This window comes from Hylobates moloch, unplaced genomic scaffold (genome assembly GCF_009828535.3).
Source record: "Hylobates moloch isolate HMO894 unplaced genomic scaffold, HMol_V3 SCAFFOLD_22, whole genome shotgun sequence".
NCBI lineage: Eukaryota > Metazoa > Chordata > Mammalia > Primates > Hylobatidae > Hylobates > Hylobates moloch.
The window spans coordinates 28,091,400-28,104,328 of record NW_026652297.1 but is presented as its reverse complement, the minus strand read 5'-3'; the positions used below and the strand labels follow the sequence as shown (position 1 = coordinate 28,104,328).

Here is a 12,929-nt window from a genome sequence, read left to right as displayed (position 1 = left end):
ACACACACACCCACGACACACACACCCACGACACACACACCCACGACACACACACACCCACGACACACACACACCCACGACACACACACACCCACGACACACACACACCCATGACACACACACACACACACACACACATCCATACATCAAGCACAGTTGCAGCTCCCAGACTGAGTGCCTGGCCTGGGAACAGGGTGGTGGGGAAGGGAGGGGGAGGGGACAGTGGTTGCCTGCTGAACATCCATCAGCGTCTGTACTCAGCAGGACTGTGTGTCTCTTCAGCAACCCCTGGTGCGACTGAGAGGCGGTGCCTACATCGGGGAGGGCCGCGTGGAGGTGCTCAAAAATGGAGAATGGGGGACCGTCTGCGACGACAAGTGGGACCTGGTGTCGGCCAGTGTGGTCTGCAGAGAGCTGGGCTTTGGGAGTGCCAAAGAGGCAGTCACTGGCTCCCGACTGGGGCAAGGTAAGGAATGGGGAGGCTAGAGGGGGCCTCTCTTCCTGGGAACATGGTGCCGTGAGCCCAGCCTGGCTGCTGGCCGTGAGCTCTCGGGCAGTCCTCACTTTCCCTCCTCCCTTTAGCGGCTGCCTAGGAGAGAATCCCAGGCCTCTCCCTAGACAGAGCTGAAAGGGGCCTTAGAGAACACTGAGACCCTATTTTATAGATTTGGAAGCAGAGGCCCAAAAAACAGAGTAAACATCCAAGGTGAGATAACATATTAGCGGCCAATGAATACTCCCCTGTAGGTCTCCCAGCTCCCAACCCAGTGCTCTCCACTGCCTTACCAAAAAAGCCGGGGTTCTCAGGCCCCCTCCTGCAGGAGAGGGCCTCCGAGTCCGCCAGACTGAACCACTCTGCAATGAAAGGACCAAATGCCATCTTACTTTTCCTCCCTGGAGCAGCCCTGCACACACTCCCTCCCTGACGGCAGAGAAAGGGAACAAGAAGCCACCCTCCGGATGTCCTCAGACTAATTGAGAAAGGGCCTGCTTTTTATTAACTGTCCCGAACAAATCTTTCATGTGAGCAAAAAAACGGAAGGGAGGCTTTCAAGTGGGTCCCTTGGTGGAAAGTGATGTTGCAGCTAGAAGACGACACAGAAGAGGTCATTTCTGTTCCCCAGGAAGCCCCACGACCACCATTTATCCTTGTGAGCCTTGGTCATTCAACAGGAGGAGTTTGTACCCCGAAAAGACTGCAGTCTAGGAGTGCCCAGCCCTCCCCGAGACAACTGTGACTTGAGCGAGGGAAGTCATAGTCATTTCCTGGAATCTTTTCAGCGTTGACCAGCAGGGAGGCCGCTGCAGACCGTCGGCTGCTATGGCTGGGAAGGGATGAGTAGGAAGCAGAATAGGCTACAGACAAGGGGTGGGGTGGCCCGTCCAGTGGGGAGGGGATATTTCCATAGTGTCAGATGTTGGGCCATCACCCCACAGAAAGGAATGTGGTGAGGTCACTGATCACAGCCTGGAAGAAATGATAGCCCTCACTAGCCCAGGGGCTGAAACCACATCAAGTGGTTTTCTGTGTGAGATTCTAGAATCCTGCATTGAACTTAACCTCCAGCTGAGTCAAAGACCGTAGAGCTTTCCTCCTTCTAGAAGTGGAGCTCATCTGTCTAGTGCCATTGGTTGGTTCTTTCTACGGCCTACCAATGCCATAGCCTGCAGCGGGTCAGCTCTTACAGGGTCCCCTGACGTTGGAAGGAGGCCCGCATTCCAGTGGCCTCGAGAGAGTCCTGAGATGATGGACAGTACTGCTGGAGAGACCTCAGGTCTTCTAGTCCAAGAGATGAGGAGAACAAGTCTGAGGTCACCCCATTCATTGCTAGCAGAGAAAGACTGAAAGCCAAGTCTTCTAACTCTCAGACATGGGCTTCTTCCTTATGCCCACCTTGGCCCAGTCCTGTTCACATTCAGAGTGTCTCTCTGCCTCTGTTCTCCAGTCTGTGCAAGCTTCCAGGTGTGCACTGAAGTTTGGGAGTCTGGGGTGCACTCTGAGTCACATCATGCCACCTGGCAGCTTCCATTGGGCCATATAACAGTGCTCCTTCCCTGGGCATGGTGAGCTCCTCAGGATCCCCTGGATCTTTTTTTGAGACAGAGTCTCACTCAGTCACCCAGTGCAGTGGCGCGATCTCAGCTCACTGCAACCTCCGCCTCCCTGCTTCAAGCAATTCTCCTGCCTCAGCCTCCCAAGTAGCTGGGATTATGGGTGCCCACCACCACACCCAGCTAATTTTTGTATTTTTAGTAGAGATGGGGTTTCACCATGTTGGCCAGGCTGGTCTTGAACTCCTGACCTCAAGTGATCCACCCACCTCGGTCTCCCAAAGTGCTGTGATTACAGACAGGAGCCACTGCACCTGGCCTCCCTGGATCTTGACTATCCCTGCAGTCATTTACTGATTGGCCAACGTGTGGGTTTGTGCTCTCCAAGGGCCTACAGGACAAAGACCACTCATTCTGAGAAATAAACAGGCCCTCGATGACATAAGCATTCCATTTATCATGGGTGTGTGCTATGTGACCTAATTATTTCACTGCCCAGAGTAGCCAGAGGTTTCCAGGGGCCTGCAGAACTCTGGGAGAAAGATGCATTTGGCATTTTTGATGCTGTCCTTGAAAGAAGCAGTGGATGATTGATATCTCCTGTCATGCTGGGCAGGGTCAACTCCAGTAGACAGAAAGGGAAAAGTACCACATTTAATGTCAAGTCACACAGCAGACAGGGTCAGCCTCTCGTCCCTGGCTCTCACTGATGGACTCAGTGACCACACCCACAGCCAGGAGGCGTGAGAGGGCGACGACTGGGAGTCAGGCAATCTGAGTCCTCCTCCCTGCCCGGCCACCTGCTTGCTTGGTGACCTTGAGCAACCTTCTGGGCCTCAGATTCTTCACTGTGAAACAAGGTGGCTGGATGCACAGCACCTGCAGCTCTGACTGGCTCCAGCCTCACCAGCATAGACATGAGGTCCTGGTCAGGCTCTGTGCTCTGTGCCTTAGGACCCCTGCCCACATCGGGACCCCAACTGCCTGTTGGTGCCTCCACGTCCCTGCAAGGCTGCGTGCCACATGAGGGGAGCACCTGTGTCTTTATCTCTGTGTCCTTAGTGCCGAGTCTGCCAGCATTCAGCGCTCCAGGGCTATTCATGTTGTAAAGAAAGAATGAATGAATGTGTTCCAGTTGAATCAGTAGGATCAGTAGAACAAATACTTGATGAAGAAGTTCCAACGCTAGACCAGTGCTGTCTGATAGAAACAGAACAGGACTCACGCCTGTAATCCCAGGACTTTGGGAAGCAGAGGCAGGAGGATCACTTGGGCCTGGGAGTTCAAGACGAGCCTGGGCAACATAGTGAGACACCCCCTCTCTACAAAATTTTTTTAAAAATTAGCCAGACATGGTGGCACACACCTGTGGTCCCAGCTATTCAGAAGGCTGAGGTGGGAGGATCACTTGAGCCTGGGAGGTAGGCTGCAGTGAACCATGATCGTCACTGCACTCCAGCTTGAGTGACATAGCAAAGACTCTGTCTCTCAAAAACAAAACAAATAGAACAGGAACCACGTATGTAACTTTGCATTTTCTAGTAGCCACAATTTTAAAAAGATGACATTAGCTTTAATAATGTATTTTCTGTAAACCAGTGTATCCAAAATATTATTTCTACATGTAATCAATATGAATGCTATTAATGAGATCATTTGCATATTTGGTGCGAAGTCTTTGAAATCCAGTATGTATTTTACACTTAACAGACATCTCAGTTTGTCTGCATTTCTGAGTAGACGAACTGGCTGGCTACATTTCAAGTGCTCAATAGCCACATGCAGCTGGTGGCTCCTGTACTGCAGGGGGGCAGCTCCCCAGTTTTTCAGCAGTGGCTTGAAAACCCTTTTGCATGCAGTCCCCAAGAAGGAATGCACGTGACATGTAAAACTCCAGCAAAGGTTTTCTAAACAAGAGCTTGGCTTTACAACATGCAGAACCCGTGACATGTCCTATTCTGTTCTCTTGTGCTTCCTACAGTCTGATTATAACCAGCTTAGTTGACAGTTCAGCCCACTCATTGGCCTGGACCCATGGAAGCCGCAACACTGCTCTATGATGTTAGATGCGGCTTTTCCACTAATGTGCCCTAATTCTGCCTCAAGCCTTGTGGTCACCTAGGCCAGGGTTTGTATGTGGAGAAGAACAGAGCCAAGGTGGAGATGGGGAAGGCACCATGAGGAGGAGCAATTCAGGGCTGCTCCAGAACCCAGGAGTAGGGGACAGCTGCAGGTCAAGGATGCAGAACGCCAAGCCCAGGTCAGCAGAAGGAGCCAGAAGCCCGCAGACACCCAGACGCTGAAGCCAGACGCCCAGTTCAGTGTCCTTTGGAGCCTCTTCCACCCTGCGCAACCCCCCACAGAACTCAGTGGGGCAGGAAGAGAGTGAGCCACACTGGGCCTCTTTCTCTGTGCCCTTCCTTGGATGCACCATGGGTATGTGTGCTTCAGGAGGGAGGCCCTGCCCCCCGGAGCCTCGTCCCCAGATGTCTGAGCCACGCAAGTTTACACAGACGTTCAGCCAGAAGGAGACCGACCAGTTGATTCTGAAGCATGCTAGGCTCTTAAGTTGGCTTTACCTGTCCTATCCAGTCTTGAGCTGTAGTCTTAGCAATCCACAAACATTGTTTGAGTGCTCTTCAGCCTGGATCCTGGAATGGAGAATTCATTTATTCCACAAAGACTCTGCTCTCCAGGAGTTCATGTCAAGTGGGAGAAATAAGAAATAACCTTAATCAGGCCAGGCATGGTGGCTCGCACCTGTAATCCCAGCACTTTGGGAGGCCGAGGTGGGCAGATCACAAGGTCAAGAGATCGAGACCATCCTGGCCAACATGGTGAAACCCCATGTCTACTAAAAACACAAAAATCAGCTGGGCATGATGGCATGTACCTGTATTTCCAGCTACTCAGGAGGCTGAGGCAGAAGAATCACTTGAACCCGGGAGGCGGAGGTTGCAGTGAACTGGGATTACGCCACTGCACTCCAGCCTGGTGACAGAGCGAGACTCCGTCTCAAGATTAAAAAAATAATAATAACCTTAATCAGAAATAACTTACACTAACAAATAGATGATATAGAAGACATAATACTGAAAATATCCACCATTTACTGAGTCCCTAGTCACTTGACAGACACTTCATTCCCCATAATCTCAACCTGGGCCAGGCGCAGTGGCTCACGCCTGTAATCCCAGCACTTTGGAAGGCCAAGGCGGGCAGATCACTTGAGGTCAGGTGTTAGAGACCAGCCTGGCTAACATGGGGAAACCCCGTCTCTACTAAAAATACAAAAATTAGCAGGGCACGGTGGCGCACACATGTAGTCCTAGCTACTTGGGAAGCTGAGGCAGGAGAATTGCCTGAACCTGGGAGGCGGAGGATGCAGTGAGCCGAGATGGCATCACTGCACTCCAGCCTGGGCAACAGAGTAAGACTTCGTCCCACCCACCCCCCGACCCCCAAAAAAAAAAAAAATCCCAACCTGGCAAAGCACATATTATAATTAATTGGCCTTTTACAGATGAGGAAGGTAGAGCTAAAGCTTTTATCACTCTCCAAGAAAATTCAACCTAATCTTCAACCTCAAGCTGAATTCAATCTCAGGCTGCCTGCCCAGCTCATTGCCACTTGAGCAAGATGTGTAAAAAGCAAAAGTTCAGACAAGTGGGAGGTCTTTCAGGCTGCACCATGGAGGAGGATGGAGGTTTTTCTTCAAGGCAGGCTTCTCCTTAGATGGAGGCAGAAAGAGGGCAGTGCAGGAGGAAGGAGATAGCCAGGGCTTCCCTAGACGGAGGAGAACGCGGGTGTTTGGACCAGATCAGCCCAGCTGTTTCCCAGACAGAACCTTCTGCTCTTTCCCAACATAGGGCTTTCTCTCCTGACTGTCTCTGTGCCCATCTCTGTGCCCATGAGCTGTGGGCCTTGCTTGCTTCCTGAGCTCCGATTAGGATCAATGCCTTGTCACAGCCTTTCCACGCTAGTCTTTTGATGCTTCCAGCCACCATCACCGATGCGTTTTTATGCATTTTATAAAATTCCAAGGAATTGGAAGCATCATCATTTATGAATTTCCAAGGAAATAGAAACTTGGCTCCTGCCTGCTAATATGGGTTGATCTAGAAGTTGGTTTTTGGCCTCAGTAAGCCTCGATACCAGCTGTCTCCAGAACCCCCCAGCAGGGTCGAGGGCCCTCCTATCAGCCCCAGAGCACCTGTTGTGACCTTCATCTCTGTTACTGACCATGTCGTATCACAAGCCTTTTTGTAAGTTTTGCCTCCCCCAGGAACTGGGAGCTCTTTGGGGCAGGGGCCTGCCTCACCCATCTTTGAATCCTCAGCCCCTAGCAGGGAGGCAGAGGGTAACGGGTGTGGTATCTATGCCTGTGTCACTAGCTCCTGAGTACTGAACTGTGCTCTGTGATTTCCCTTCACTCCATCCATACCTTTATTTTTAAAATCCCTTTTTCTAACTCAATCTAACTTGTACATGCCATCTGTTTCCTGCAGGGACCCTGACAGATACAGCAATAGTTGTACCTTTGAGATTCATAAATGTGTGGAATATTAAAGTCGGGAAGGAAACTTACACAACTTATAGTCCAATTCCTTTGGACTAGAAAAAGGATGAGAGAAAACTGGTATTCAGAGAGGCTGAGTGATCGGCCAAGGTCACACAGCAAATTAGTAGCAAACTTTATTTGCTCTTGTGGGATAAGTGAATCCAAAGAGAATTAGCACTGTTCTCTCTGGGGAGGAGAGGCTTGGGTCATTGAGCTGATTACGAGAGGCAGTGGGGAGAGTTCTGAGGATGGGAGAGGCATGTTCTTATTGTCCAGGGCTTTCTTGCCACTCCAGAAAGTTTTCTAACAAAGCTTTCATAGATAATGTTTATTCTCCCCTTGCAGGGATCGGACCCATCCACCTCAACGAGATCCAGTGCACAGGCAATGAGAAGTCCATCATAGACTGCAAGTTCAACGCTGAGTCTCAGGGCTGCAACCACGAGGAGGATGCTGGTGTGAGATGCAACACCCCTGCCATGGGCTTGCAGAAAAAGGTGAGGGGACTGGACACCTAGAGGGGACTGTAACTGAGGCCGCAGAAAGTATAGCCACAGAGCTCTGGGGTGAACCCAGGAAGTGGCCAGGTGCTGCTGCTAGTACTGCTGCAGACATTGCCACTTGGCATTTGCAATGTTTAGTTCCCCCTCTGAACTTCGGGCCTGGCCCTGGCCTGGCAGCATGCCCAAGCCCCTGTGTGCAGTGTAAGCTGGAAAGGCCCTGCCTCCTTGCATGTTAACATCTGAGTTGAGTTACCTCACCTCTGCCCCACCACCTCCAAAGACAGGCGTAGGACCGGCTAGCCACAACCTTATCAAAACGGTGCAGCCTGGCTATTCTCTGCTGGCTGCAGGCGTTCTGTTTCCTTTATTCATGTTCAGAAAACTGGGCTGCCACACACTTCACTCCCTTCTTTAAGGGACACTGTGCCGCTGCCACTGAGAACCAAAGGAACAGGAAAAGGGAAATGCCTGGGCTGTTTTAAGAGACTTGGAGAGGGCTTGACCTTCCCTGGCATCCTCCTTGGGTAAGGAGGTGGAGAGGGTGAGGACAGAGGCTCCCGGCTGACCATGAGGTCCCGTAGGCTCCATTGTCACTGGTGAGGTCAGACCCCGCTCACCAGAAAGCCGCACGGTTTCCAGGATGCTGACGCTCTACGTGGGGCCCTGGGAATGGTAAGCTGTGTCCTTTGCTGAGTTAGAACTGCATGCCAGCTACACTGTGCGCCCCAGTCTTCTCTAGAAAATGAGAAAAGCTCCCCAATGCATGAAGTGTCCAGATTCCTTCTGGAACAGTCAAACCCTTCTGTCATAGAGGCCATCCCAGGCCTGGTTAGCCTTAACGTCTTGGAGCCTTGGGAAGTGCCTTTGGTGACCACGTGTTTTCCTGGCCCCAGAGGCAACGAGGCAGCCACATTCTGCAGCCAGAGCCTCTGAGACTTGCCTTGGCTTTAGGACCTAGAACGGGAACACTGCTCTGGCTCAGGAAAGAGATGAGGGAAGGTAGGGAAGGACTGGAGGGAAGTGGATGCATTGGAGAGAGACGAGAGATAAAACTCACAGGCGAAGACTGACAGGATGTGAGATAAGAGAGTGGGAGAGATCAAGAATTGCTCCTGTTTCTGGCTTGAATAACAGCAGATTCAGGAGCCAAGCAAACTATGATATGTGGCCAAGCCCACCCCTCCTCCTGGTTTTTTATTCGTTTGTTTTTTGAGACAGTGTCTTGCTCTGTTGCCCAAGCTGGAGTGCAGTGGTATGATCATAGCTCACTGCAACCTGAAACTTCTGGGCTCAGGGGATCCTCCCACCTCCCGAGTAGCTGGGACTACAGGTGTGCACCACCATACCTGGCTCTTTTTTTTTTTTTTTTGAGACAGAGTCTCGCTCTGTCACCCAGGCTGAAGTGCAGTGGCGCAATCTCGGCTCACTGCAAGCTCCGCCTCCCGGGTTCACGCCATTCTCCTGCCTCAGCCTCTCCGAGTAGCTGGGACTACAGGCGCCTGCCACCACGCCCGGCTAATTTTTTTGTATTTTTAGTAGAGACGGGGTTTCACCATGGTCTCGATCTCCTGACCTCGTGATCCGCCCGCCTCGGCCTCCCAAAGTGCTGGGATTACAAGCGTGAGCCACGGTGCCCGGCCACCTGGCTCATTTTTTAAATTTATTTCTTTGTAGAGATGGGGTCTCACTATGTTGCGCAGGCTGGTCTCAAAATCCTGGGCTCAAGTGATCCTCCCACCTTGGCTCAGTGGAGTCACTGGGCCTGCCCAGCTGCTTAGGGTGCCTGGGGTGGGGACCTCACTATAAGACCATGCTAGGCACGACGCTGCCACCGGGGGCTCCCAAGGGTGCTGCTGAATCTGAGTGTGTCCTGGGCAGCACCACCTGGCTTAGGACTCCAGAACACCGGGGCTGATGGCAGGTAGTGGGGAAGCTCCCTTGTCCCTCTTGGTGACCGTGGCCTTCCTTTGTGTCTGCAGCTGCGCCTGAACGGGGGCCGTAATCCCTACGAGGGCCGAGTGGAGGTGCTGGTGGAGAGAAACGGGTCCCTTGTGTGGGGGATGGTGTGTGGCCAGAACTGGGGTATCGTGGAGGCCATGGTGGTCTGCCGCCAGCTGGGCCTGGGATTCGCCAGCAACGCCTTCCAGGTGAGAAGACCCGGCCTCAGACCCCGCATTCACCCCCCATGCAGTCTGACCACACTGTCTTCAGTCAGCCCCCCTCTCCCACCTACCTTCCCTAGCCGTGCAGGCAGGACAGAGCAGGTTGCCCTGGACCCAGAGGCAGGGAGCCTCGCTCTGGCCACAGCGCTGCTCCTTACAGGCCTGAGTCCTTGGGCAGGTCGCACCCACCTCTGCCTCTATTTCTCGGCTGCAGAACGAGGGGCTGGGCTCTGCTTTTCATGGTCCACTCCTGCTCTGCACACTGGGGTTCACCCTGGGCTCAAGGCTGATCCTGGGGGGTCCTGATGTGCCTTGTGCAGAAGGAACCAACTCAGTCCTTCGGGGAGGTGGTGACCCCCAGCCCAAGTCTCAGCCCCCCCTAAACACCTTAGCTTGCTCCCTTGAAACCCGCTCTGGTCTGAACACATTTCCCCGCTGGCATCTGTGCCTAATGCATTCTCCCATTGACACGCTAGGGAATCTCCAAGCCTTGTCACATCAGCTGCTCTTCCTCCCACTGCCCCTTCTCCAAAGAGAGAGTGACTCAGCTGAGAACAACTGAGCTCTCGTCCTAGTTCCCACCCTCCCGCGCCCCCATCACAGAGCAGCAACAAAATAGGAGGCTCTGGGTCTAATCCCAACGTATTCCCACCAGCTGGCTGTGTAATGGTCTGGGGCAAAGCAGCCACCCTTCTCTGCCTCAGTTGTCCTCCCTGTGACATGGAATGAATAATCCCAAGACCTCAGTATCCTGCTCTAAACACTTCCATTAAGCAGCTTACAGAACAGGAAGATGCTTGGAGACCCTCCTCTTGTGTTGTTCATCCTGACTCCAGCTCTCCTTCCCCAGTGGCCCTTCTTGGGGCCTAAGAAAGGGGTTTAGGGAGAGAAGAGGAGAATTCCTGCATCCTCACTGAGTCTGACTGTCTCCCATGGGCTGGGTGGGTCCCAGGTCGCTCCAATGGGAGGTCCTGAGCCCTGAGCAGAAGCTGCCCGGGGTCCCCTGCCCTAGGGCTCCTCATTCCGGCATCCAGAAGGGGCAGGCCTTTGAAATAGCTGCTTACGCCCTCTGGGAGCTTGGCTTCTCCAGGCAACGCAGTGTTTCTGCTAATATTGTTTATGACAAGCCAGGGCACTCTCTAAATCTCCAAGGAGAGTGGAAAAACAGTGCCACATTTCAAGGGAGTCTTTGTCCAGATATTTTTCTTCCTGGTCAGCTCATTCCTAAGACACCTGGGCCTCAGCTGGGGTCATGAAATAGGCCTGGGACTGACATTTGTACCAAATCTGCCACTGATTACAAGCCCCATCCCTTCTCAAGTCCCCATTTTTTTCATCTGGAGGATGGAGGTGGGTATTGGTCAAGTTCTCTAGAGAAACAAAACCAATAGGTTGTATGAATGTGTATTTGTGTGTGTGTGTGTGCTATCAACCAATAGGATGTATGAATGTGTGTTTATATATATGTGTGTGTGTATATCTCTCACAACACACAGCATGAAGAAAGATATTTCTTTTAAGGAATTGGCTCATCCAATTATGGGGTTGGCAAGTCTGAAGTCTGCAGAGTAGACCAGCAGGCTGGAAGCATTGATGCTGCAGCTTGAGTCTGAAGTCAGTCTGTGGTCAGAATGGCCTCTTCCTTGGAAGGCCTCAGGTTTTTGTTTGTTTGTTTGTTTTTTAACCCCTTAAGATCTTCAACTGATTGGATGAGAATTGCCCATATTATGGAGGGTAATCTGCCTTACTCAAAGTCTACTGATGAAAATGTTAATCTCATCTAAAAACAACCTCACGTAAACATCTAGAATAGTGTTTGACCAAATATCTGGGTACTGTGACTTAGCCAAGTTGACACATAAAATGAACCATCACAGGAGAGTTTAGATGAGATATTACTACTTCCAAGGCCCTTCCTATCCTGATGGTCTGTCTCTGACGATCCCGAGAAGACCTCCCTGAGCTCTAATCCTGCCTCAGCCTCCAAGCCCGAGAGACCTGAGGAACACAGCACCTGTGTTCTCATCCCATTTCTGTATCTGACAGCCCCATTCTGCGCCTCATTTTTCTCTGCTGGAAACTTCTCTGAAGTGTAAGAGTAAATCCTAACAGTATTTTGAAGCCCCATAGAGCAAAGGGGCCAAATAAATCCCAGCATCCTAAGCCTCGGATCTCCTCAGCTTCTGTGCAGAACTACTCTATTAATTGCTCTTTAAACTGGGGAAAAGTCTAAATTCAGAATTCCATCTTTATAACATGTCTAACGATTGACCTGTGCAAATAGATTTCTTCTTCTCTCCCACCACTTCCAATCAACCAGTAACATCTTCCTGGAGCACTGTGTTGAGAAGGATTCTGAGATCCTATTGGGGCTTAGAGGAGAGAGTGCTGTGATTGATTAGCAATGTCTGCCCTGGGTCAGGACTAGGGAGTGGGCAACCTGAGTTGCATGCACCTGCCATTCCTGACACACAGCCTTGCAGTGTTTGACCACAACCTTAGCTCTACTTCCCTGAGGGAGAGAGTGACAGAGTCCAAGTGCTACGGTCAGGAGACCTGGATTCCCACTCACTGCCACCAACTAACTGCACAGCTTGGATAGGTGACTCTCTGTGCTGTCTCCATCTGAAAAATGGGATCATAAAACGTTGGGATTTTTGTGAGGCTGCAAGTGTATAGGATATGAGAAAGTGACAGTTCAAGATGATGTACTCACCATTTGTTTTGTTGGTTCTTCCAGGAGACCTGGTATTGGCACGGAGATGTCAACAGCAACAAAGTGGTCATGAGTGGAGTGAAGTGCTCGGGAACGGAGCTGTCCCTGGCGCACTGCCGCCACGACGGGGAGGACGTGGCCTGCCCCCAGGGCGGAGTGCAGTACGGGGCCGGAGTTGCCTGCTCAGAAAGTGAGAGCTCCTCCCCTCCCTCCCCACCGGGCTCCCGAGGGCACCAGAGTCCCACCAGTTATTCCTCAAGAGACTCCGAAGCCTTGCCATGAGCCAAGCAATAGAGGAAGGTGAAATGAAATCCTAAGGGAGAAAAACTGGGGGCAAGAGAGATGACCGCCACCCCAACCACAGATCACTATGACGTAGTGGGGAGAAAAGCGGGAGGGAGGGGCTGCAATCTGTAGCCCGGGTTCAGTCACAGGACCACTGCTACTGCAGTGACCCAGGGCAGACCGCATGACTGAGAGTGCCTCCGTCATGCCAGTTAAATGAGGTCAATGACATCTTCCGTGGGTGTTGGCTTCCTCCCTCCACCTCCTCTGTAGAGCATTTCCTGTTTTCAGACCCTGGAGGTCACTTAGCTGCCTGGTGGTTCACTGGGAGTCCTAGAGAGATTGAGCCCATAGAAGGGAATGCCAGCCAGGAGTCAGATTGACCCACTTCCTGAAGCCTCCCTCCCATGCTGAGAGAAGAGGAGCAGTAGACAACCTTTTGGAATGCTGTCCTCCTGAGCCCAAACCCTGCCCTCCCTTTCCTGGCCTTATAATATAAACCCACACGCAGCCATCTCCATTGGGAGGCCCAGGTACTGGCCAGAGAACTTGAGACCAGACCCTGCCTTACTGGCTGATCTTGGAAAAGCGTGTCAGCCTCTGTGGTCTATAGTTGTAGTTTTGCCTAGAAATTAGAAATCAAGTGTGAC

At 51.9% G+C, this 12,929-nt stretch overlaps 1 protein-coding gene across 1 annotated transcript in view; it reads left to right on the top strand.

The window, feature by feature from the left end:
- LOXL2 (lysyl oxidase like 2) overlaps positions 1–12,929 on the top strand; it is a 68,200-nt gene that overhangs the window by 39,896 nt on the left and 15,375 nt on the right. Inside the window, exons 5-8 of the mRNA XM_032144052.2 lie at positions 283–466; positions 6,959–7,110; positions 9,096–9,263; positions 12,019–12,184. Coding sequence (XP_031999943.1) covers positions 283–466; positions 6,959–7,110; positions 9,096–9,263; positions 12,019–12,184 — 670 coding nt within the window. The remainder of the gene's footprint in view (positions 1–282; positions 467–6,958; positions 7,111–9,095; positions 9,264–12,018; positions 12,185–12,929) is intronic.